At 53.6% G+C, this 26176-nt stretch overlaps 1 protein-coding gene across 1 annotated transcript in view; it reads left to right on the top strand.

Annotated features, from left to right (window-relative positions):
- Positions 1 to 8115: 8115 nt before the first annotated feature.
- Positions 8116 to 26176, top strand: part of TGM2 (transglutaminase 2) — a 29288-nt gene continuing 11227 nt past the window's right edge. Inside the window, 9 exon segments of the mRNA XM_047746980.1 lie at positions 8116 to 8183; positions 12636 to 12877; positions 16388 to 16506; positions 18923 to 19005; positions 19007 to 19049; positions 20118 to 20295; positions 24116 to 24207; positions 24210 to 24253; positions 24920 to 25023. Coding sequence (XP_047602936.1) covers positions 8116 to 8183; positions 12636 to 12877; positions 16388 to 16506; positions 18923 to 19005; positions 19007 to 19049; positions 20118 to 20295; positions 24116 to 24207; positions 24210 to 24253; positions 24920 to 25023 — 973 coding nt within the window.

The following is a 26176-nucleotide window of genomic DNA, read 5'->3' as shown; positions in this document are numbered from 1 at the left end:
AGGTGGGTGCAAACATCTCGTTTCTGGGGCGCCTGGGTGGCTCAATGGGTTAAGCCTCTGCTTTCGGCTCAGGTCATGATCTCAGAGTCCTGGGATCGAGGCCCACATCGGGCTCTCTGCTCATCAGGGAGCCTGCTTCCCCTTCTCTCTCTCTGCCTGCCTCTCTGCCTGCCTCTCTGCCTGCCTCTGCCTGCCTCTCTGCCTACGTGTGATCTCTCTCCCTCTGTCAAATAAATAAATAAAATCTTAAAAAAAAAAAAGTCTCATTTCTGAGGGATATAACAAGAGTGGAGAGAGGCCCCAGAACCATATTTTGGCTCCTGGTCCAGCCACAGGCAACGGGCACCCCGCTTCCTGCCAATCAAGCCTCTGGGGTTAGCCCAGGCTTGAACAAGTCTCTTCCCCCCACCCCCACTATTGCAGGTCACTTAATCACTCAACAAACATTTATTGAGCAGGTGGGTGGAGGGAGATGGATACATACACTAGTTCTGTGACAGTACCCTGCATGTCAGGGAAAGGAAGTCCCACTGTGGGTGAGCTCCAGGAGGAGGTGGCCTTTGGGAAGGGCGCAGAGCCTCGGTGAAACTTTGAGAGGTGAAGCGGGGATGGCATCCCAGGCAGAGGGCGCAGCTCAAGCAAAGGCCCAGAGGCAGATTACCTCAGAGTGTTTCTGCAGCCAGTGGTGTAGCGTGTGAGGCTGAGGGTGCAGATGTGGACGACATGATTGGAGGGTAGGTTGGGCCAGATGTGAAGGGCCTCGAATGGCAGGTGGAGAGCTCGCCTTGCCTCTGAGGTATTTCAGTGGGACAGGCCCATGCACACAGCTCCCAGAAGGCTCCCTTTGGCTCCACAGCTCCCCTCATCATCATAGCAGCCCCGTGAGGTCTGGGAGGTGATTCGTGCTTTCAAAGAAACAGAAACTGAAGCCCCACCAAAGGGAACTAAAGTGCCCACATTTCCAGAGCTAGGGGGCATTGTGAAGGCAGAGCAGCCTACAAGATGGCTGGGTCAGTTTTTCCATCTCTAAAATGGACACATTGGGAGGGCCCTTCCCAATCAGGCACTCTGCTCTCTGCTCCCCACCGCCCCGCCCCGGCCACCAAGATCCTAGCCCCAGACAGGACACCCGTTGAAAGGTCATGCCTGTGCCTTGACATTTTCTAAAAGTCCCCTGTCCTAACACCCCTACCTCACCCATTCCACCTCAGGGGAGTTTGGCCCTGCCCTCCCTGGGCTCCCTCTGCTAGACACTGCTCATCTGTCATTAGTCACCAGCTGGTAGAAAAATTGAGGCCTTCAAATGCCCTATTATGGTCCCACCCACTGCTGCCCTGCCCTCAGCCCTCCTCCTAGCTCAGCCATCCAGGGCCATCTCTGGCCTGGAGGTCCCTTGCCCTTGGGGAATGGCAGAGCCCAGCCATGTCCTGGGAGCCCAGCTGTGCTGTGTGACCTCAGGTGGTTTACCCAACCTCTCCAAACCTTATTCTTTTCTTCCTTTCCTTCCTTCTTTCCATTCTTCCTTCAGCTCTCTCTGACTCATCCATCTCTCTCTGGTGCCACAAACATTTATTGAACCTACACCAGACACCATGGCTCAGGAGCATGGACCACTGCCTTTGGAGGCCTCACTTGCCAAGAGCTGTAGGACTGAACATAACCCAGTCCCCTGAGACCCCCACCCCTGGGGGCCGGGATGGGACAGGACTGCGCTCTGAACCATGGGAGAGCCAGCACAGGCTTTTGAATCAAGCCCGGGTTCCAAGCCCCCGTTTCCTGACTGTGTGACCCTGGGCAAGTCACTTCACTGTTCTGAGCCCCAGTTTCCTTATTGAACAAAATGACAGAAGCCATATTGTGAGGTTTAAATACCACATCTGGCTGGTAAGGGGTTATTCAAAAGTTCTAAAACTTCACCTTTGTCTCTACCTCGAGCCTTGGAGATCCATATGGAGGCAAAGGACTGATCTCTCTAATGGTGGGGGTTAGGCATCAGTCAGTGACCCCAGGTATAAGACTCACCTGGGATGCAGGGAGTTCTTCTGAGCACCTCTACCCCAACTGTTCTACGTGGTCTGCAACCTGCTTTACTTATACATCAGACTGTCCCTGTTCGGGGGGAGGGGAGTCCTGATTCTCCATGGCATCATCATTAAGTAGTTTTAGGTAATGTTTTTTGAGCACTTACTACTGTGCCTGGTACTGAACAGACATCATCTCTAATCCCCAGAGGTGGCGGGTGCGGGGGGGGGGGTTCCTTATTATACCCATTTTGTAGAGGAGGAAACTGAGGCTCAGAGAAGTCTAGTAATTGCCCAGAGTCACACAACCAAGAGTGACCTCAAATGCTCCCCATCCAACCGTTGCACGGCACTTCTCCTGCATGGGATGAAAAAGGACGAGCCTCCACTCTTCAAGGACCTGGAGTGGATTATCACCCTCTCTGGGCCCCTGTTTTTCTTTTAATAAAATGGAATTTAGAGTCCTTACATGTCCAGTAAGGTAAAGTAAGGCAGAGTTTCCCAGCCCCTCTAAACGGATAGGAAAACCTGAAACCCACAGTAGAGTGGGGGTGGGGCATGTCTTAGGCCCAGCCTGGGCCTGGCCCCCCCCCACCCCTGCCATTTCCTGGAAGCCAGTCCATGACCCCAACGGACCCTCGATTGCTCAAGTGACTGCATCACTCAGGTGACCTCGGTTCTCTGGAAAGGGGAGAGGAAGGAAGCAGAGATAGCTGTTGTGGGCTGGGGACAGGCCTGGGGTCTGGAACAACCATGGTGGGTATTCTAGTAAGACTCATGTGGATTCCTGTGCCCTAGGGAGTTAGTTCCCAGAGGTTACAAGGGAGATAAGCAGCAAGGTAAAGAATGGTAGCAATTTCCAAATGGAAAGAATGGACAAAAGCAAAATCCACCCTTTCAACCAGGGCGGGGGCCAACCTTGTAGAACCATAACAGCCTGCAGATCTCTTTCGGCAGAACCTGGACTGTCCCTAGGCCTCCTGTCCTTCAGGGCCAGGTTTGGGGACACTGGCATCTTTGTTCCAAAACTCAGGGATCCAGGTTGTCAAGTGCTCATTACATCCTTGGTGGTCCACCTCACTCCAGGCCCTGTAAGGGAGGAACACTCGCCCCCATTTTGCAGAAGGGAAACTGAGGCCCAGAGAGCCAAAATACCCCTGTGGTCACATGGCGGGTCACGGTCAGAGTGGGAACTCAAAACTGAGTTTCTTGACTAATGTCCACTCACCCTACTTCTTCCTCTGAGCTCTTGCCAGCTGCAGGAAACGGTTTTTACAACATCTGTAAAATGGGGGGCAATTACAAGTTTCGCTCCCGTGTTACTTATATTTTACAGGTCAGCACTGTTATGAGTTTGTTCATCAAGACCCCAGGTAGGCCCATTGGGCCCAGGGACAAGCATCCATGGAAGCAACATGGGTTTATTCCTTGCATTGTGTTACACAGGAATGGGAACGAAGACCAGTGTGGTAGCCCAGATCCATCAACAGATACGGAACTCATTCCAGAAAAAGACTGGGGGAGACCTACAGGCCCCGTCTCTCCAGGGACCCTCTCTGCTCAGGCTTCATGTAAGATTGTGTCGGAGGCTCTGGGAACCAGAGAGACCAGGATGGGCACAGCTAGGGTGCTGGGTTCCCGGAGTCAGAGGCTGAATCCCTGGAAGTTCAGGCTTTGGTCTCTTCTGGAACACAGGGGATCTGCAAGGAAGCTCAGTGGAGGGAGAGGGGGAGAAGGGAGGGAGGGATGGGTGGGTGAGTGGATTGATGATGGATGGATGGATGGATGATGAGGGGGACAGAGGGTTGGATGGAAGGGGCAAATTATCAGAGCTGGGCTACAGGAAGAGGTGGGGGTGTATCTGTGGGCATACTGGCGTGTCTGCACATGAGCCTGTGTCTGCATGTGTCCGTGTGTCTATGGGCACTCCAACCTGCTTTTGTGTCCACACCTGACGACGTGTGTGTGTGTGTGTGTGTGTGTGCGTGTGTGGTTGGTCCATGTGCGTGCGGGAGCTGGCTACATCCGGACACCTGCTGGTCTGTGGGTGGCTTGGGCTGAGGACCTGTCCGTGTGTGTCTGGCTGTATCAATGTCCTGGCGGGTGTTGGTGATTTGGTTGTGTGTGTGTGTGTGTTGGTGATTTTAATCTGATTTTGTATCCATGTCACTGGTTCTCTGTGTCCAGGTTCATCTGCTATATCTGTTGGCGTGTCTTGTCACTGAGTGCCCATGTCCCAATGTCTCTGATTGTGTCTGTGTCCTGCTTCATCTGTATCTGAGTGTGAGTGTGTGTGTGTGTTGTGTGTGTGTGTGTGTGAGTGGAGTGTCGCTGTGTGTTCTCCATTCCAGGGCAGACCCTGACTGTGGATCCGTGTCTGTGGGTCCAGGTAAGCTGTGTCCTGGTGAAGCTCTGTGTCTGTACCTGCCTGTGTTATTTCTGCATCTCCACGTCTCTGTTACCCAAAATCTGATTAGGTGTCCAGGTGTGTCTGTGAGTCCGGTCTCCTTGTGTAGCCCGCGTCCGTTTGCTGTCCCAGCCTTGATGTCTGTCCGCTCCCGCAGGGGGCGCCCTTGCCCATCGGCTGTTCCCTCCCTCCCTCGGGCTCCTGCCCCTGGGGGCACTTAACTGAGCGGAGAGCGGTCCCAGACTGGGCAGAGGTGGCCCCACCAGGTCCCCGCCTTCCAGCACGGCCCCGCCCCCTGCCGCCCAAAGCGGGCTATAAATTCACAGCTCTCCTCAGCTGGGGCAGTGCTTGCCTTCAGTGGTCGCACTTGGAGGGTGCAGCCCCAGTCCGAGGAGGAGCCGTTGCCACCACCTGACTATGGCCGAGGGTGAGTATCAGGCTGCCACCACTCAGGCGCCCTGCCCCTGGCCATCCCTCCTGGTCTCAGGGGTCCTGCCTGGGAAACACCTGGCCAGGGGCTGCTCAGTCCCCAAGTCCCCCAGTTTGGGAGCGAGCAGGAAGGCTGGGCTGGGTGAGGAGTGCCTGGCTCCCAGTCCTGGCCCAGCTTGGGCCTTTTACTTTCCCCATCCCCAGGGCATGATCATTAACCCCTGCCTCCCTGGATCAGATGAGGCAATGGAACGTGTAAGATGTGTTGTAAACTGTAATGTACTGGGCTAGTGGGACCATTGTCACTTGTCCTCAGTCAGAATAGTGGGGATGGGTCCCATGAGGCTGTGCAGAAGGGTCTGGCCTTGCATCAGAACGCTTAGTTTTGGTTAGTCCCTGCCAGCTGGAGAGGCGTGCGCGTTCTCCCTAGCGGTGCTGGGAGACTGCTTGCGTACGGGGCCAGAGAAGAGGTTTCCAGCACCCTTCGAGGGGACTGGCTTTGCTAGCAGACGGGTTCTCTAAGATCCCTCCAGCCCTCAGATTCTGCAACTCGGTCTTGGGCCACTTGCTGACCCTTAGTTTCCCCTCCCAGTAAAATGGACAGCCCTGCAGGTCGTGGTACCTCCATGAGGGCCAAGAGTAGTAGAGAAGGGATCTGACCAATTTCTTACTGCTCCTCCCACTACACACGGCACACACACACGTACACTGGTGGCAGCACTTCTGTCTCAGGGAAAGGATTTCTGCATGGGGGATGTCAGTGCCCAAATGCGCTGTACCCCTGTCCCGGTTAACTCTTGGGTCAAGTCCACTTGAAATGGCCTCGGCACGCTGCAGCCCCTGGATGAGGGAATGTGAAGAGGGAGGCGGGGCGCGTGGAAAAGGGAAGAGAGGGAAAAACCTGTGGACCTGCCTGACTCGCTAGTGGTGACCTCAGGCCACCTTAGTCCCTATCTGGGATCTCGGCTCCCCAATACAGGGGCTCGAAAGGCTGGCTGTCATGGGTGACCTAGGGGGCTGCTTGTCTACAATGCATTTTCCCATCCTTGTCCCCAAGAGAGGCTCGTGGGGCTAGGGGACCCTGGAGGTGCTGACTGTATGTAGTCACCTGCCCTAGTACCTCAGTGGCTACTTCCTACAGGGGTCCCACTGGCCTGGAAGACTGCAGCTCCTTTCTCAGCACAGAAATCCTAGGATCCTAGAACTCAGTGTTTTCTGCGCCTTTGGAGCTGGTCATGATTTCTGGCAATCCTTCTTCAGACCATAGCCCAAGAAGGCACCCCACCGCCCCAACCCAGAAACTGACCATCTCACGATGTTTGTGAGGATGGGGGTGGGGGGGTGGTCTCTTAACCACTTAAGCTTTCTGGAATAGAAGTTTCCAAAAACAATGTTTCCTTACCTCAGCAGGCCAGCAGGAAGCTCTTTCTGGTGGCTCGGAGGTCTCTCCCGCTGTGACTGCAGAGGGGGTTCAGCTTCCTCAGGCCTCCTCCCATGCTCAGAACAACACAGGAGTGGGGAGGCAGAGGAAGGAAAGAGTGGGGGGATGGTGAGACAACCCTGAGCTGTGAGTGAGGTGGTTTCCAGCACAGGCTTCAGACTCCACAACCCTGGATTTAAATCCCTACACTGGTGCTTGCCGTTGGACCTGGGACCACAGAATATTTCCCTGTGCACCGGGGAGCTGGTGATAGTATCCTTGTGGGTGGAGAGGCTGTGAGCTTTAAGTAGAGATAAGCCATGTCAGGGCTCCTCCCTCAGCAGTCACCAGGCATCGGTGGGATCTTCCACAGCAAAGTCAGGGACCTGAGTCAATGTGTCCGTGGAAGTACCCATTTGCTGGATGACTTTGGGCAAATCCCTGCCCCTGGCCTCACTCAGTTGGGACCACATACTCTCCAAAGACCCCACAATGCTGAGAGTCTACCTTGCTCACTCTCCCCATGCTACGGTCTTCCTAATCGTGACCTTGAGCTTGCCAAGATTTATGAGGTTTGCACTTCCCTCAGACCTCCACCCACCCACCACCCTGCCTCCGCCCTGGTCTTCAGCTCCCTCCAAAACTATAAATAGAGCTTTCACATAACAGACTTCTGCCCTGGTCCAGGCCTTGGGGAAGGGGTGCCCAGCATTCTCTCCTAGTCCTCACAGGAGACTTCTGAGACTTCAGAAGAGGTCCAGAGGAGGGAGAGAGACTGCCCAGGATAACACAACCAGGCACCAAATGGAGGCCCAGAAGACTCCAGACCCCCTGCATTAAAAAAAAAAAAAAAAAGTTTTATTATGGAGAATACGAACATACATCAAAGTAGAGAGAAGTTTAGAAGAGTTTTTAAAAAATAGGATCCACATAGGCCGAAATGTCTCTTAAGTTTCTCTTAACTTATAGTTCTCCCCTCAATGATTTTTTTTTTCCCCTTACAATTTATTTGTTAAGGATCCTCCGCCTATTGTTTCCCAGAGTGTGTGTTTCGGTCAATGCATCTGTTCTCTGTTGAACATGTTCCTCAGTCCTCCATATTTCTTATAATGAAAATTGAAACAAAAAGGCCAAGCCTGTGTAAGAAACTACGCCAAATACTTCTCCCCACCTCATTTTAACAAAAGGACCTTTCATAAGGACAGAACAGCTTGCGTTGACAGAAAGCAGGTGATGGGCAAGGCACCAGGCTGAGGGGTTTGCCAATGGTCTGGGGACAGATGAGGAAGGTGCACCTGGAAAGGGGACTTGCCTGAAGTCACACTGCTGGGAAGGTGGCAGAGATTCTCCCCCACATGCACAGTGGGCATGACCTTGTGATTGAGAGGTTGGGAAATATGGCCCAGTTTAGCCCCAGGGTGGCGGGCGGGTGGGGTGGGGGATTGGGAGGGTTAGTAGAGCAGGTAGGCAATATTTAGAGAGGGGCTGACTCCCAGATGACCCTGGGGGTCCCCACATCCAGGGAGCCCCGGGTCACAGCCAGCTGAGGGAGGCCACCACGGCTTACACCCCCTCCCACGTCTCCATAGATCTGGTTCTGAAGAATTGTGACCTGGAGCTGGAGGTCAATGGCCGTGACCACCACACAGCCGACCTGTTGCCGGGAGAAGCTGGTGGTACGGCGGGTGCCCAGCCCTTCTACTGACCCTGCACTTCGAGGGCCGAAGTTATGAGGCCAGCCTGGACAGCCTCACCTTCAGTGCAGTGACCGGTGAGTCCCTCCACCATCCCCCTTGCCCTGACCTGTTTGTGATTTCATGGCCCCCTGACAAAGGGGCATGGGGCTCCATTCCTCTTTGCCCCCTGAGGAGTTCCTAGCAGCCACTAGCTCCATTTTACAGATGAGGTAATTGAGGCCCAGAGCGTGGAGGGGGTAATGCCCCAGGCCACCCAGCCTCATAAACAAGTGGGCTGGACACCAGGGTTCCGAAAACCCATTATCACCAAGGAGTGGGGCTCAGCTTCTGACCACAATGGTCTATCAAGGTCCGGCCCGCTCTTCCCCACATCAAAACAGCTTTCAACTCTTATCAACAGCTACTTCCCCAAATCCACTAACCCACCAGGCCTCTGGCTCTGGCCCACGTTGGGTACATCTGGGTGGTAGAGAGAACCTAGCAGGCTCCGTCCTCTCTGAGAGGGACCAATTTTGTGTTCCCATAATTCCTTCTCCAGGCCTCGGTAGGCTGCCTCAGGCTTGGGGGCTGACAGACCTGGATTCTGGTACAGACTAAACTGCCCACCCGCTGTGTGACCTTGGACAAGTTGCTTAGCCTCTCTGTGCTTAAGTTTTATCCTGTGCAAAGTACTCACGGTGGAGGGTTTGTTAGGGCAGAAGGGCCGGACATGGGAGATTGCCCTGTAGATGTTAGCTGCTGTCGCTGCACTTGCTCCGGGGCTGGGGTGGGGTGCGGTGGATTCCAGCGATGGGTGAAGGGACAGTGAGGCCCCAGCCACCCTATCCCTGATGCCCAGTGCCCAGTCTTCTTGGTTTGCCATGCCTGAGAAAGGAGCCTTGAATGCCGAATCTCTGGATTGGGCTTGGATGGGAACCACTCCCTTGAGGTCAGCTAGGGGCCCGCCTGGCTGGGACTAGGCTGGAGGGTGAGAAAGGCCAGTTCTTTCTGAGACCTGCAAGGGCAGAGAGCAACAAACAGGCTCAGGCCTATATTACCTGGCAGCCCTTTGATAAGGCTTATCGCTGAGCCTGCAGACTGGCCACGGATATCACCCCATGCCTTTCCTCCCTCTCCCTCCCCTTCTGGCAGGGATACACCCACTCTCCAGGGCTGGCCCCCCTCACAGACAGCCAGCAGCTTCAGGGCCCATTTTAACTGACCCGAGGAGCCTCCATGAGCCTCTGATCTTTTCAGCCTCGTTTCCCTCTCTATAAAGTGGAACGCGTGTGGTGCCTAACAGGATACCCTGAGAAGAGTCAGGCTTGGGATGATGAGAATCACAGCACCTATAGAGCACCTGCTGTATGCATGCTCGTCCTAAATCCTCCCATCTTGGAAGCATAAGGAGACCCTATTTTATGGATGAAAATACTGAGGCTCAGAAAGGTTGAGTTACCTGCCCAGGTTGCATAGTGAGTTAGGGACAAAACAGGATTCAAACCCTGCCCCCAGCGTTGAAATTTTCCTTGCTGCAAGCTGACAGCAGGCACATTGACCTACTTACCATGAGGGCCAGCCAGCCGGGCCTCAGTTTGTTCCTCTGTGAAATGGAATGGTCGAGGAGTTGCCAGTGGGAGCTACCTGTGACTTCCACCTTCTTTCACTTCTTTTACTCTCAAGGCATTCCCTTTCTTCTTCTCCCTGCATCTAGGCAGCCTGCGGCTCAGTAGTTAGGCCCTAAATTAAGGGTTGGGTGACCAGCTGCTCTTCCACCCTAGCAACGCATCTCTGTTCTCCAGTCTCCACAGGCTTATCTCAAACGCAAGCCAGTCCGCCCTGATCACCTCCAGAGCCCCAGCGGGCAGTCTGGGAAGACATTCCCTCTCTGGAGGCAACACAGCTTCCATGTCTGAGTTACCAAGAACTCTCATGGAGTGGGGAAGCCTGAGGGACAATACCAGGAAGCTGGGCCTTTCACCTCAAAGCCTGGCTTGGATTAGCACCCAGCCCTCGGGCCTGGTCTGGCCACCCTGCTCTGGTGCCAGAACATTCTAGCTTGTAATCAGCCTGTGCTACCTCTTTAGGGAAACTGAGGCCCAGAGAGGGGAGAGCACTGGCGAAGGTAGCTCAGTGAGCAGAGTGTGTGGCCTGACCCTGTATAGACCGAGATGCTGTGTATTTTGCCCAGAAGGTTGGAGACCTGGCAGGCTCTGTTATGGGGAACAGACCACAGGAGACAAACATCGAGACTGAGGTCAGCATAAAGAATCTTCATGAGGCTGAGAGAGGGCTTTCCTCCAGAAGGTTTCCCTCATCCACTCCCCCAACCCCACACCAACCATGGTCTAGGAGAGTCCCCAGGACTCCTGAATCTCCAGGTCATTTAGGCCCAGAGGGGTCCCTGAAACATCTCTGGGTGCACAAACAGCACCACGTGGAGCGGCAGCCAGTGCATTTTCCGAGCTGGCTTATGTGAGCCGTGGTGGGGGCAGCCTGTCCTCATGCCCCCTGCCCAGGGCCCCTTAGAAGAAAGGTGTGTGTGTGTGCGTGTGCGCGGCTGCTCCAGGATGGAGAGAAGGGGGAAATGTGTTTCCTGACCTGTCCTTGAGGTGGTATGTCAATAATGACAGTGGCCGTGGGACCCAGCCCAGGCTGTCACCATGGTGACCAGATCATTGATTCTCCAAACAGGGACATTCTGAGAAAGAAGGAACACCATTAAGAATTAAGCTGGGGGCCACGTCTGTAAACAGGGACTGTCCCAGGCAGACTAGGCCATGTGGTTCCCCTGACTTGGTCCCGTTCAGACTCAGTTTCCCTCTCTGTAAAGTGATTCAGCTGAACAAGGTAATCTCTACATTTCACTCCAGTCCCCTAAATCTGTGGTTTGGTTTGCAGATTCTGACTTTTAATGGTCCTTTTTGGTGATGCGGAGGAACGCTCGCATATCCTGTGTAATTACTGTTTAGTCACTATTTGGAATGCTTCCTACGAAGTCTCTGACAGTCCTCTGAACTGCATTAGGACATGGGAGTGATGGTAACAAAAATAGTCGTTTACTGAGCACTTACTTTGTGCCAGACACTGTGCAATGTACCTCCACCTTTTTAAACTTTACAGTGACCTTATAAGGAGGTATTTGTAACTGCCTGTAATTGACCCTATTTTACAGATGAGCAAATTGAGGCACAGAGAAGCTAAGTAGCTTGTCCAAGGTCACAGAGCCAGTTTGAGACCTAGAATCAGACCTTCCCAGGCATGTGGTCTAAGCCTGTTTTCTTCTTTGATGAAGAAAATTGCAGATCAGAGAGGCCTGTTGACTTAGTCCGGGTCACACAGTGCTCAGAGCCTGAGCAGGAGAACCAGACCCTGGCTGCCTCCCGGGGACCCAGAGAGGCCCAACTGCTCAGGAGCATTTAAAGGCTTACAGCCAACTCCTGGCACCCAGACAGGGCCCCGGAGGCCTGTGTCATGCCTGTTAGCTCATGGTTATATTTGGACCTGGGCGTGGGTGGGGCTGGAGGGTTGGGAGGAGGGGCAGAGTGTGGAGAGGGAACCCCTCAGGGAATAGGCCCCCATATTGTCCGCAGCAGGTGGGCCGGGCCACACGGAGAGAGATGGAAGAATAAAAATAAACTTTTCTGGGCAGCTGCCCAACTAGGCAGAGAAGGTTCTGTTTCTCCTCTTGGCCACCCAAGTCCAGAAAGGATGACCAGCCCCTCCTCGCCCTCCCCTGACTCAGACCTGCCTGCAGAGGCAGGGCCTTCCCCCCACAAGAAAAAGCAGCCAAGCTTGAGGCCGGCTCCCTCTCTCACGGAGCCTTCAAGACCCCTACAAGGAAGCACGGGAATGAGAGGTGCCGTGGAGGACAGCCCAGAGCCTAGAGACCTAGGCTCAGACACTAACTTTGCCCCAGACCCCTGGTGCTATCCTTGGGAGACACTCCTTTCTCTGAGCCTCAGTTTTCCTACCTGTACAAGGGGTCTCAGGGGAAGCGGGAAGTGCCAAGGCTGTGGGGTGGGAAGGGGATGGTGATGACCCCTCCTTGGAGCTGCCTATGGAGACACAGAGGCCAAAAGTTGGAGGGAGCTGGCGGGAGACAAACACCTAAAGGCTGGACGGGCCAACATCCCACAGCAAGGGGCCTCTCAGATGGGCTTCCGCGGGGACATCGGAGGACCGAGGTCCTATACTGCCCAGAGTCTGAGCTGCTTCTTCTGAAAGGGAAAGCTGCTTCCTAGCAGGGAAAGCATTCAGATGGGAAAGGGAATGGTCCCAAAGGATTCCTGTTTGTGCTACGGGTGGACACGTGGAGCCCAGAGAGGGGGAGGGTCTTTTGCACAGTCATGGCTGCCCAAGTAGCCTGACTGAGACCATGTCCCGGGGGGAGCTATCCCCTCTCCCAGGAGAAATCCGGCGTGTGCCGTGGCTTTTTCCAAATTCTCTCGCAAAAGCACCCCACCAGGCTGGGGTCCGATCCTCACTTTGTGAGGAGAAACCAAGTCCCAGGGAGATGACCTCTTGCCAAGGTTTCCTCAACAGTTCAGCAGCGGTCAGCAGCGGAACCAGGCCTCCAACTACGGCCCACGGGACACCCCCCGGCCTGTGCCCGGCCCCTCTGCCAGGCCGGCTCCTTCCCTGCCCACATCCGGCTCACGGCCACGGCCTTTTCCCATCAGGCCCAGCCCCCGCAAGGAGGCCGGGACCAAGGCCCGCTTCCCGCTGTCCAGTGCCGCGGAAGAGGGCGCCTGGACGGCCGTGGTGATGGACAAGCAGGACGGCGTCCTCTCGCTGCAGCTCAGCACCCCGGCGAACGCCCCTGTCGGCCTGTACCGCCTCACCCTAGAGGCCTCCACCGGCTACCAGGGCTCCAGCTTCGTGCTGGGCCACTTCACTCTGCTCTTCAACACCTGGTGCCCAGGTGAGCCGTGCTCTCGGTGCAGGGGGGGACGCGGGGAGCTGGGCAGGGCTGGACCACCCATGGGCGCCATGCACAGTGGCGAGGGGGGATGGGGCCGAAGATGGCGGGAAGGCCTCTGGGCGGCGCCCGTGCTCCCGCCTCACAGGAACCTTGCGGTGTCCTATTGCCCCCCACCTCATGTCACACAGGAAGAGACAGGCCCTTGAAAGCAAAATGCCTTGCCCGAGGCCACACAGCTGCCAAGCGACCTCACCCCGCATCTGAGGCGCATGTGTTCCCCGAGTCCTGGGCGTGCAGGTGTCTGGGGTTCACAGTCCCAGTCAAGAATGGGGTGCCCAGGGGATGCCCGGGGCTGTGGCTCCACACCCGGTTCTGGTTCCTGGGGCTCTGTTTGAAATTTCACCAGACCGACTTGGGGAGGGGAAACTGAGGGAGACAGAGGTGGAGGTGGAGGGTGGCCAGAAGCGGTGGGCAGGAGCAGTTTGGTGACCTACGTGCCTCCTCGATGCTTCATCTCAACAATCCCAACTGGGAGACTGTCCGTGTCCCCGCAGGGCTCAGAGAGGTCTAGTGGCTTCTGGAAGCTCCTCAGTAAGTGGACAATGCTGGACAAAACTAGCAGGCTGGCTCGAGGAGGAAGGGGGTGGCAGCCCCGGCCTCAGTTTCCCTCTCGGACTAACAGTGCAGTCAGAACTGTCTCCTTCTTGCTCCTGCATAGTGAGGCAGAAAGACAAGCCTTGTGGGTGGGCCCCAGCCTAGGAATGGGGTGTCCTTCCTCAGAGCTGGCACCCAGCCACAAGTTCTGGCCTCTCCAGCTCCAGACAACCAACTCCTTACTGGGACGCTGCTTTATATTTTTCTTCCCCATTTTGGGGCATTTATAACATAGTTGAGAGGATTTTTTATTTTCTCTTTATATATTTTGGCTTGTATTTTTATTTATTGCAGTAAGACATGAGGATGTCCTCTTCCTATAAGCTTTAAGCACTGTAGGGAAACAGCTCTCACTTTGACTCTCCTTGGGGAGCGGGATTATTAGCTGTCTTTGGGGACTCATCTCTTTAGATTCCGGTGTATATGTCTGGAGACACTGCTACCTTAATGGGTTTCTGCGTCCCTCTTAAACACAAAAGGATCCCACAATACACATCAACCTACGACTTATTTAACGTTTACACTCCACCACACATCCTGACGATCTCTCCACATCGGTGTGCATACACATCTTTTTCTTTTTTTTTTTTTTAAAGATTTTATTTATTTATTTATTTGAGAGAGAGGGAGAGGACACAAGCGGGGGGGTGGTGCGTGGCAGAGTGGGAGCCAGAGGGAGAAGCAGGCTCCCCGATGAGCAGGCGTGATGCGGGGCTCGATCTCAGGAACCTGGGATCATGACCCCAGCCCAAAGTAGATGCTTAACCAAGCCAACCAGGCGCCCCTGCTTTTTCTTTTTAAGAGCTCAGAGTGCCCTGTATCTAGCCAATGTGGATTGTTCATTGATCTGGCCCTCTACCCCGGGGAAATGAGGTCGTCCCCAGGGCATCCTTACAGGAAGGGTATCTACGAAGCACCCTTGTTCACAGGACCTGGGGCCACATGGAATGGTTTCTCGGGACAGAAGCGGCCTTGCCGGACCCCATTGTAGATTTGTTTGGATTTTGTCACTCTACAGAGCTTACGGCTAGTAGGCCACCTGGCCCAGGGAGGAGGAAGAGGCCAGTGTCCCCTGCTGCTCACTAACATGGCAGGGTTTCAGAGCTCAGGGAACAGGGAATGAGGTTCTGGAGATGTCCCCTTCCTCTGGCCTTTCCTCCAGCCCTGCTCTATCCCTGCCCTGTGGGTTGGGGTGGCTGTCAGTCAAACAGCACAGTGACTAAAGTGACCCACATCCCAGGGTGGGAACCTGGAGGGGGGCGGAGGAGCTGGAGATGCAGAGGCAGGAAGTTGGGTTCGGTGAGGGTGGGGCTGCTGGGTGGGAACACTGCTGTCCCTCTGGGACCTGCCCCTGAAACCAGAGCCTTCCACCCCTAGCTCAGTGAGGACAGCAGGATAGGAGGCAGCAAGCATGAAGTATGTGCCGGACCTCTTGTCCCCAAGACCGCCACCTTGACCAGCAGAGCTGGGGGGAGGGCACAGTCTCTGCCACCTGGGTCAGGGTGGGGACAACACTCTCACCCCAATGACAAAACACTGTGGGTTTTTCTTTCTCTTTTATTCTTTCTCCTGCACCATCAGCTGACTATAGTTCATTTGCTGGAAGGCTGATTTTTATCTGTGAGGGGGGTAGCCACAGTGCAGGGTCTAGAAGGCGAAAGAGGCTCGGCCAGTTCCACATTTACTTCGCTCTGTGCCATAAGTGGGGGCCCGCAGATGGGCCTGACAGAGTCTGGAGGCCCAAGGGCCCTGAGCAGCTGTGTTCCAGGCCAGTGCCACTGTATTTTTAGGGACCCATAAAAATATTTTAATTTCTTTTAAAATCAGAAGAAAAAAAAGAAAGTTTAGGTCAGAGAATATGTTTTAATATGTAATATTAATATATTTGTCATCAAACCAGTGCAGTCATAAAATTTATTATTATTGTTATTATTATTACTGTTATTATTATTTTTTTTTACAGAAGAAGGGGCCCACTGAAGTAAAAATACCTAGGGCCCACCAAAATCACAAAGTGGCTCTGAATTTCCTCTTCCCAGCCTCCGTTTCTTCACCTATGAAGTGGGGGATGGTAAAGGCCAGCTTGATCTTTGACACTCTGCCATCTGACCCTGCTGGTCCCAATCCTCTTTTCTGTGGTTGCCAGCCATGGGGAGCTAAGTGCCATCCCAGCAGTTGTCCCTGTCCTGTCTCTGGTCCTCTGCTTAGCAAGTCATTCCACCAGACTCCGAGTATCTAAATCTTAGTCATTTCTCAAGGTAGCAATCACAAGCCACCGCCTCTAGAGTGTCCTCCCTGACTACCTCCCCCACCTCCCCCACCTCCCCCACCACTGGGCAGGACCCCACTTCCCCTGAGTCCCAGTGACCCTAGTAGGCTTTCTCTCTACCTTGAGTCGAGCTCCTTCTCACACTGGCTCAGGGCTTAGCTTGCAGAGCCCCTTTGCAGGTCTGCATCCCATGTCACACTCAGGGAAGACAGAGATGGGGACAAAGAAGGAGACGTGATCTCCCCAAGGTCATACAACAAGTGAGGATCAACTAGGAGATTCCTGACTCCTGTGCTCCTCTATCTCTTGGGTGGCCATCAGTTTTCCTACCTGTAAAATGGTCTTTCAAGGTCCCTTTCTCATCGCACTCTTGCGGAAATTAAATGTAATGCTGGTAACACTAGCCAAAAACACCTCATCTCATGGGTATGGGATTATTAATGAATGATTAGCTTTTCTGATTCAAAGATAGAAGGACCTCCGAGACTCTGACCTAGCCCTGGGTCTTGGCCCCCTGGCTGCTGTGTCTTTGGGGACCCTGCAACCTGCCAGACCCAGAGCTGAGGTCCCCTCCTTCCCTCCCCCAGCGGATGCTGTATACCTGGACTCAGAGGAGGAGCGGGAGGAGTATGTGCTCACCCAGCAAGGCTTCATCTACCAGGGCTCGGTCAAGTGCATCAAAAGCATACCTTGGAACTTTGGGCAGGTAGGGCCACATCCTGCCCTTCCCAACTGCTGCAGGCCCCCTGGGTATGGGGCCTTGGGTCTGAGGAGGTCAAAGCTGCAGATATGTGTGCTGGTCTATGAGCTGGCCTCCCCATGCGTCAGGGATTCAAGGACCCTGAGTGGCTGGAGGATCAAGGGAGGGATCCAGGCCAAGCCTGACTTCCTACAGCAAAGGGTTACCCTACCCACTGTGGGAACAGCAACCCCAGATTCAAAGTGGAACAAGAATCAGGAGAGCCTTTGGGAATTGTGGGGCTGGTAGGTGCTCCAGGAGGGAGAAAGGGAATATTCCAGGCCATATACCAAAATGATAGAAATGCTATTATGTGTGCTGAGAGGAGGTTTTATACTATTACCTAGATCAGTGGCTTTCAAACTTGAATGTATCTATAATCACCAGAAATGTGTGTTAAAATGCAGATCAGGGAGTCCCGCCCCTAGTTTCTGGCTCAGTAGGTCTGGGTGTGGGCTGAGAATTTGCATTTTGACAAGTTCCCAGGCAATGCTGATGCTGCTGATCAGTGGTCGTAGTTTGCGAACCACTACCTGTATCAGTTAGCTACTGCTGAATAACAAACAAGCCCAAAATGTACAGGCTTGAAACAACACCTGTTTATTATTACTTGCAAATCTATGGGTCAGCTGGGGCGTGGCTGCCTACACTGGGCTTGGCTGACCTCTGCCGGATGGCACATCTCTGTTCCATGTGGTTCCTTGTCCCCCAGCAAGTCAGCCCAGGCTGGTCGTTCGAAGTAGGGCTCTTATTTCCTCTGCCATCCAGCCTCCCATGACAATTCTTGAGACAGTGCTGAGAAAACTCATAAATCAAGAGTCGTCACACTTCTTCCTGGCCCTGGTGTGTTGGGGGGTATTGGCCTTTTGGGTCAAGGTTCACCATGAGACTTTTTCCCAAAAGCCCCTGGGGTAGGATTTCCATATGCAGGCCCCCAGAGTCCTGCCCTGGGAGCACAGGGAAGTCTTCCCTGTGTGGTATGGGGCTTCTGCCTCAGTTTCCCCATCTGAGTACTGGGATACCAATTGCAAGAATATCTGCCCAAGACCTATCGCCCGCTCTGGGATGTACATGAAATGGTGGTATGGGGGGGAGGGGTACAAAAAAATACATCATAAAGTCAATTGGCTCTTATTTCCCAGCGATCTGTACAGAACAAAGCCAAGTCCTTCCTTTCATTCCCCAAGTTCCTGTTCTGTGTCCGGGCTTGTGCTGAGCCATTGAACGCAGCCCTTGCAAATCTTCAGGAAGCCATCACAATCCAGAGTGATAAGACTGAGAGGAAGGAAGTGAATAACTGTGGAGGGGAATCAGGGCGATTCCTGTCGTAGGCAAGATCTGAGCTGGGCAATGGAGGAGGTGGAAACATGGTATACAAGGCAGAAGGAACTGTCTGAGCGAAAGCTCAGAGGTGGGAGTTTATGTTGTGCTTAAGAAGAATTCTGTAGCTCAGGAAGCGCTTTATGTCTGAAGGAGTCCTGAGAGACGAAGTGGCAGAAGTCACCAATGTCCGGGTTGTGAATGTCAGGCATATGGCAATAGAGAGCCACAAAATGGCTCAAAGCCATTGAAGCCTGGTTTGGGACAAGACGGCAGAGGGGAGTAACAGGTCACTGCTACTGGTCAGAGTGGTCAGAGATGTAGTCCAGTGTAATAGGACAAGGAGGGAGGGCCCTACTTTTGATAATGGTAACATTTGAGTTGCAAGGATAAGAAGGTGTGAGCCACACAGAGAGTGGCAGGAAGAGCATTCCAAGCAAAGGAAACAGTAAGTGCAAAGGGCCTGGGGCAATGAGTGGTGATAATGAGGTCAGAGATGGGGTGGAACACAGATTGTGAAGGGCCTTCCTTGCAGGTCACAGGGAAAAGTCTAGATTTTATTCTAGGTGCAGTGGAAACAGGAGATAATTTACCTCCGTTCCAATCAGAATAGTGTATTGGGGTGGAAGGGGTTGGGGGGTAGAGAGGATTCTCATCAGCTATGCAGGGTGAGTCAGGCCTTAGGGGAAATGAGATATTTGGCACAGCAGAGATGGGAAAGGGGCAGTGGCAGGGCCTGAGGTGACTCTGAGGAGAGGGAAGCCCCAGGGACACTGTGGTTTATACTCCACGTTCCCAGGACTCCCCCACCCCCCAGCTAGGCCCTGAATGCAGGCACATCCCTTCCTCTTTCTCACAAACTCAGTCATTGTTGTCCCCCCTCCCCCACCCCATCCTGGGCCAGGAAGATCTGGCATCACAGAGATGGGGCAGACCCAGCCCAGACTTCCCTAATGTGTGAGATGAAACAGAGAGGACCTATAGCTGCAGGACTGCAAGGCAGGCTTCCTGGAGGAGGTGGCTTCTCATTTCCTGCATCTTTCTCTTGTTTTTCCCAACACAGTTTGAAGATGGGATCCTGGACATTTGCCTGACGCTCCTGGACATGAACCCCAAGTTCCTGAAGGATGCCTGCCGTGACTGTTCCCCGGAGCAGTCCTGTCTACATGGGCCGGGTGGTGAGTGCCATGGTGAGTGAGGGGCTGCGCCCCACCACAGGGTTGGGGCCATCATGAGTCCTAGTAGGGCCTCCCACCTTCCCATGATGATGGAGTTCACACTCCACTCTGGGCTTGGTTGGGGGGACCCAGGAGATGGGGAAGTCTCAGCTGAGAGAGCTTGTATTTGGAAGACAAGATTTACACAAATAGGGGTAATGTCATGTGGTCCCTAAAAGCAATTCATCTATTAATTCACTCATTCAGCAAATATTTATTAGGTGTCACTGTGTCCTAGGCACTGGAGAAACAGGTAGGTGTAAGGCATGTATGGTCTCTAACTTCATAGAGCTTATATTCTCGTGGGTGGGTGGGTGGGAGGAAACAGACATTGACAGAAACACTGAGGGAATGTGTCATAATCAGAAATGATGATGCAGGCACCGAAGGAAGCCAGAGGTGTGAGAGTGTCTAATTGCAGAGTCCAGCTTCAGGGAGAGGCTGGAGGTGGGGGGCAGGAACCTCCGTGATTGATGATCCCTAAGCTGATATAGTAAGTGGGAGAAGAGTATTCCAGGGAGAGGGCACAGTATGTACAAAGGCCCTGAGGTGGGAACGACTTTGGCAGGTTCGAGGAGCAGAAAGGAGGCTGGTGGGCTGGGGTGGAGTGAGCGGGGAGGAGTGGGGTGTAGGAGGTGGGCAAAGGTGAGACCATGCAGGCCTCATGGGCCACAGTCAGGAGGTTCGATTTTATTCTCAAGGCAATGGGAGGGTGAGGGAAACGACACAATCCAGGCAGGGGCCGGAGGGGGTCTTCGTAAAACTCAGATCACATCTTGTCACCCTCCTGCCACCCCATGGCCAAATTCACACCACCGAATCACCTTCATGACCTTGACCTCTCGCCACCTCCTCCCTTCTTCTCTCTCCCACACGTCGGGCTCCAGCCCCAACCATCTCCCACATACTAGTCCGTCACACCTTGGTATCTTTGCATGGGCTGTTCCCTCTCCTAAATTCCTTTCCCTGCCTTTCACCACGTACTGAACTCACAGCACCTGCTCCCCAGGCTCGGTCCCTCTGATGCCCTGCTGGTTGTAGGTCAACTGCAATGATGACCAGGGTGTGCTGCTGGGACGCTGGGACAACGATTACAAGGATGGTGTCAGCCCCATGTTCTGGATTGGCAGTGTGGACATCCTGCGGCGCTGGAAGACCTCGGGCTGCCAGCGTGTCAAGTACGGCCAGTGTTGGGTCTTCGCTGCTGTGGCCTGCACAGGTGAGTGGCATGCTGGGCAGGGGTGTGGGGGGTGGTGGTGGCTGGATTCTGCTCACAGCCTCCCTGAGCCCTGGGGGAGTGCAGAGAGAGCACTCAAGTGGGAATCAGGAGACCCCAGTTCTAGTCCTGCCTCTGCCTCTGACACCACCAACGTACTGCGAGGCCTGGAGTCGGCAGCTGCCCCTCTCTGGCCCTTTTTCCAACAACTATCCTGTAGGTGGTTATTAGGATCAAGGGATGTCATGTGGGAGGCTGCCTGGGCTCAGGGTTGAGAAGATGGGCTTTGGGGCCAGACACACCTGAATTTAAATCCCAGGTAACATTCACCTGCTCTGTGACCTTGAACAGATGACTTCCTTCTGACCTCAGTTTCCTCGTCTGTAAAATGGGGGCAAGAGGACCTTTATCCTGGGGTGGGTTGGTAGAAAACTGCTCAGCACAGAATTGAGCCCAGTGCAGCTCTCAGTAAATATTAGCTCTTACTAATTTAATAGAAACAGTCATATCAATGTCAAGAAAGGGAAAGCACTTCTGAAATACAGATTAGGCAAGAGAAAGCAATTTAAAACCAAATGGAAAATAAATCTTTAAAAAAATCTTAAAAATTCGAGCCCAGAAAATGGCGAAAATTATTCTGGCTGGGGATGGCACGTATGAGAATGGGTCAGTATCCTGTACCAGTTAAAAACACAGACTCCAGAGTCAAGGCCCGATTCCCAGTCCCAGCTCTGCTCCTTACTACTGTGTCCCAGGTAATCACTGAGCCTCTCTGAGGCTCAGCTCTGTTACGTGGAACCCGACCTAATAACAGAGCCTTTACCCTGGGGCGGTTGTGAGGATAAGGTATGAAGGGCTGGAAATGATTTCAGATGCATAACAGCGAATACTTACCTCCTGCTGCTAGATTATTCTTATTAAGATGACTACCACTGCTATTATCATTTATTTTATTATTTTCTTTAAAGATTTTATTTATTTTTTTGACAGACAAAGATCACAAGTAGGCAGAGAGGCAGGCAGAGAGAGAGGGGGAAACAGATTCCCTGCTAAGCAGAGATCCCAATGCAGGGCTTGATCCCAGGACCCTGAGATCATGACCCGATCCGAAGGCAGAGGCTTTAGCCCACTGAGCCACCCAGGAGCCCCTGCTATTATCATTTATTAGACTTGGGAAATCTAAGAGTCTGGTCCTGAATCGCAGCTTCTCTGACTCCGGGGACCAGGACCCAGGCCTAGGGGAGGGGCCTCGGGTGTCCCGGAGCTGTCTTCCACCCCAGCAGTCTGGGTAGGGGCGGTGCTGCCTGGCTCCCCACAGGGCTGTCTCTGCTCCCCTTTCCCCATGGCCGAACCACCCATGCCTGCCTGCTTCTGGGACCTGAGCATTCCCTTTTCTTGGGCAAACTCCCTGCCCCAGACCTCTTCCTCTGAGGGGCCTTAAATGCCTCCTGAGAATCCCACGTGTTTTCTGGAGACCCACCACCATCTGTGGCCTGGGTCCCTGAGCTCACCTGCAGGCACCTCCCTCCCCCGGGGCTGTGACCTCCAGAGGTCTTTCTCGAGACCCCTCTTTCCCCAAGGCCAGGGCTGAGTCTGGCTCCCTGCAGCCTTCTCCCAGGCTAGTGCTTGACGGAGTCAGGGAGAAGTGGCCCCAAGGAGCAACCCCCCAGGGGCTTCTGCAGGGAGTGTCCTGCTGGACTGGCCCAGGGACTCTGGTGTCCCGCTGCCTGTTTTGAATCCCAGCGCTTTCGCCAGCCCCTGGGTGGACTTGGGCAAGAGAACTGGGGTCTCCAAGCCTTTCTCCTCACCTATGAAGTGGACACAGCAGTGATGAAATAATTCCCAGGGAGATGTCACTTCACCCAGTGTCTGGTTCAGCTTAGACTTGAGTTTGTGGATTCCAGAGGAAGTTGGGATTCCTCAGCCGGATCCTGGAGCATTTCAAATGTCTGAGAGTCATTTGACTGGATGGGCAGTGACTGGATGGGCATTTGCAGTGACACTGGCAGTGACGGGCACCCGTGGCACCCTGCCCTTCTGCCCTGGGCACGGGGCAGACGAGACTGCCCACGCCCACTGCCTCTCTGAATCACCTCCACATCCTGGAAGTCGCTATTATTAGCTCCTCTTAGAAGAGGAAATTGAATCTCAGAGACCGGAAGTGGTTGCCTGAGGTCACACAGCTGGGGAGCAGCGAGGGCCAAGCTTGAACTCAGGCGTTCCTGGCTCTGGAGCAGCCTTCGGGCCTGAGCCTGGGATGAGGAGGCCTCTTGGGACACCAGCTCTAGGACAGTGGGTGATGCCTTGCTCCTCGAGTGGCGGGGACAGGCCTCCTCACGACTGGTCTGTGTCCTGAGGCCTTCCTGGGGCAGGGCCTGGGATTGGTTTGCTGGTGCCGGAGTCTACTGCTGGCAACCAGTCAGGAGGAGGGGGAAGATCAACACTACCCTTTCTCCCCACTTCCCAGATGCCCTGATCGGGGCCAGAATCTAAGGCCTGACTGAGACCTCTAACCCTGCTTGACAGAGGGCCCAGGGCAATAGGGCAAAGGTCACACACACACATATACACACACACTCACTCCACCCACTATCTCCAAGACTCAATCTCAATAAAAACTAAAAGACCGAAGTCCCACAGGTTACATTCAGTAGGGCTTTTCTCACTTTTTAAGAAAAGATACTTATTTCCTCTATCCCACCCCAAGAATATGTTACTTCACAAAACACAGAAAAAGCTCATTAAAAAACGAGGGAGTGAAAAGGCACCAAAAACACCGCCTGTCAGGAGCACCCCCGCCATTCAGGCACGAATTGTGCCCTGGGTTTCCCTCCGAGGTCTGTCGGTGCCACCTGCTGTCCTGCCTCCTTGCCTCCCACGCCCCCATCACTGTGACCTCTGTAAACTGTGCTTGCATGAGCATCAGGCCCTCCCCTTCCACGACGGTGCCCCAGCACAACTGCCAGCCCTGCGTGTGTACCATGACCTTGTGTGTAGAGGAGGAAACAAGGCCCAGAGAGGTGGAGGGCCTGGCCCCAGGTCACAGAGCCCAAAGCAGCCAGCATTGCAGGGAAGGCCCCTTGACCCTTGTTCCCTCTGCTCCCTGCTCCACTGTGTGCTCCTTGCCCTGAATCTCTACCATTCCTTCTCTTCTTCCCTTTTCCCCTTCTTCCTCCTCCTCTCTCTTCTTCATCCGCCCCTTCATCCATTTGACAAAATTGTCTGTGCCAGGCCTGTGCTGGGCTCTGGGCACATGAAATAAGACAGATCACTCACTGCCTTCAGGGGACAATGAAAGTATCCCTCCTGTGCCCATCCACTGCGAATGATAATGAATCCCCAGTCCTTGCTATGAATGCAAACGATGGAGCCATCTAAACCTGGTGGGTGGCCTTCCAGGCTGAAGGAATAGCATAGGCCAATGTCCTGTGGCTGGCAGGAGTGTAGAGTGCTGGAGGAACAGCGAGTGTGGCTGGGGAAAAGTGCCCAGGAGGTGGTCAGGGGCCAAGCTTTGAGAGGTCTGTCCTTGACCTTCAGGGCCATGGGGAGACATTGAAGGTTTAGCAGAGGATTGTTGCATTTTGGGGGGTTTCCTTCTGTTAGCAGTGAGGTGAGGGAGGCAGAGTGGACCTGGGGTGACCAGTGAGGTGGGCACTATCATCCAGGTAAGGGGTAGGTGCCTGCCCTCACCACCTGGATAATGGGTACAGTGCTGCCCGGGGTACAGATGGGAGCATGGATGCTCAGAGCAGGGCAGATGGCTCTAGATCCTCAGCTCATCCCTGAATCCCGCTCTCCATCCTGTCCTCTCCCCCACCCCCAGTGCTGCGGTGCCTTGGCATCCCCACCCGAGTGGTGACCAACTTTAACTCGGCCCATGACCAGAACAGCAACCTGCTCATCGAGTATGTCCTACAACGAGTTTGGGAGAGATGCAGAGGGACAAAAGCGAGATGATCTGGTGAGCTGGGGCCCAGAGTCAGGGGTAAACCCCAATGGGGGGTCCCCTGGAAAGGAAACTTAGGAAGACTTCTCAGAGGAGGTCACATTTGAATTGGGATTAAAAGTTGAACAGTATTCAGACAAGGGGGGATGGGGCCAGGGAGGGCTCTCCAGGGAGGGGCCCCAACATGAGCAAAGGAGGGAAAGTCAAACCAAAGTCAATAATGCATGAAAATGTGTCAGGGTGTTGGTTTTTCAGGAGTCTGGAATGCCAGGTGAGAGGGTCTGGGCTTGACTCCAAAACCAACAGGTTGTCACCAAAGGCTTCAAACTGGGAGAGGGACTCTGATGACACCAGAGCAGGAGATCAGAAGGGGAGAGATTGCAGGCAGGGGGCTGGGGTGTGGCCCAGGCAGGCCTGAAACGGGGCAAAGCCCATGAGCTGGAAAAGAAGGGACAGCCGAGAAGCGAGAGGTCCCATCCGGTGGACTCAAGAAGCCACTGAAAGAGGAGGGCTGTGGGAGAGGTGCTGACAATGACTCCCCAGGCAGGAGTGAGCACCTGGCTAGGGCCCAAGGGAGGAAGAGCAAGCAGGTGTGTTGGGGATGCTCTGGGGTGACATAGGACAGGTGAGTGTGTACTGCCCACGGGAGAAGTGTGAGTCCTCACTTCGTTTCTCCAACAGGAACTACCACTGCTGGGCGGAGTCATGGATGAGCAGACCGGACCTGCAGCCGGGCTACGGGGGGTGGCAGGCCCTCGACCCCACGCCCCAGGAGAAGAGTGAAGGTGGGTAGGCGTGGCCCCCTTCCCTAGGGCGGCAAACTGAGGCTTGGTGAGAACTTCTCCCCCCACCGCCAAGTCCCTCAGCCTGGAGTGGCAGAGCCAGGTACTAACCCCAGTTTGGCTGACTCCAGAGACCACTGACTGGTTTGCGCAAGTGTGGGGTTCCTCACTCAGAGCATTCGATCAGCTTCTTTTATCATTGGAAAAGTAATTCACATGCATTGTGGAAAACAGCAAAATATGGAGAAGCACAAAGAAAAAGATCAAATAACATCTTTGTCCTCTCCCCTCAAAAGAAATATCATTCATATTCATACACAGCTTCCAGTAATTTCCCATTATATATTTGTTGGTAGGTGTGTGTGTGAAAAACGGAGAGGCAGAGACAGAGAGAGGGAGAAAGAGACAGAGACAGAAAAAGACAGAGAGGGAGAAAGAGAGAGAACACCAGGCAAACTGGGTGAAACCAAATGGATTCCTTCTCAGAATAATATTTGTATTTATATTTTTTATTTTATTTTATTTTATTAGTGTTTATTTAATTTCAATCAGCCAACATTGCTTTTGCTGTAGGATTCAGTGATTCACTAGCTACGTGTAACACCTAGTGCTCATGACATCACGTGCCCTCCTTAATGCCCATCACCCAGTTACCCTGTCTTCCCAACAGAATAATATTTTTAAAATGCATAGAATATATTACCTAGGGGAACAAAGAAAACCAATTACACCAAAACATGGTTATCAAAATTTTTTAAAAAATAAACTTATGATATGGTAATATCTGCTTTACAGAACAAGGTCTAGTAGTAAAGATAGTAAGTTCCATGATGTACTGTTACAGGTGCATATAAGCGGTATTTCCAGTTGTCTACGACAACTAAAATGTGATGCCTCAGTGTCTGCGCTCCTTACGGGTGAGAAGTCATAAGTGCACCTAAGACGATGGTTTGTCTGCTTTCACAATCGAAAGAAGTGTTAGCAAAATTCAGTGCAGACAAAGATGTCATTTTTTGCCATCCAAGTTCACAGACCCCCGAACTCTCCTGGCAGTGCTTTGGGGGTCTTTGGCCCCTCGGTTAAAATCTCCGGCTGCATGTGACCTTTTGTCTTGGTCCTGTCATGTCTCCATGTGTCATTGACATTTCTTTATCTC

Source organism: Lutra lutra, chromosome 9 (assembly GCF_902655055.1).
Source record: "Lutra lutra chromosome 9, mLutLut1.2, whole genome shotgun sequence".
NCBI lineage: Eukaryota > Metazoa > Chordata > Mammalia > Carnivora > Mustelidae > Lutra > Lutra lutra.
Note: the sequence above shows the minus strand (reverse complement) of the source record. Positions and strands in the feature narration are given on the sequence as shown.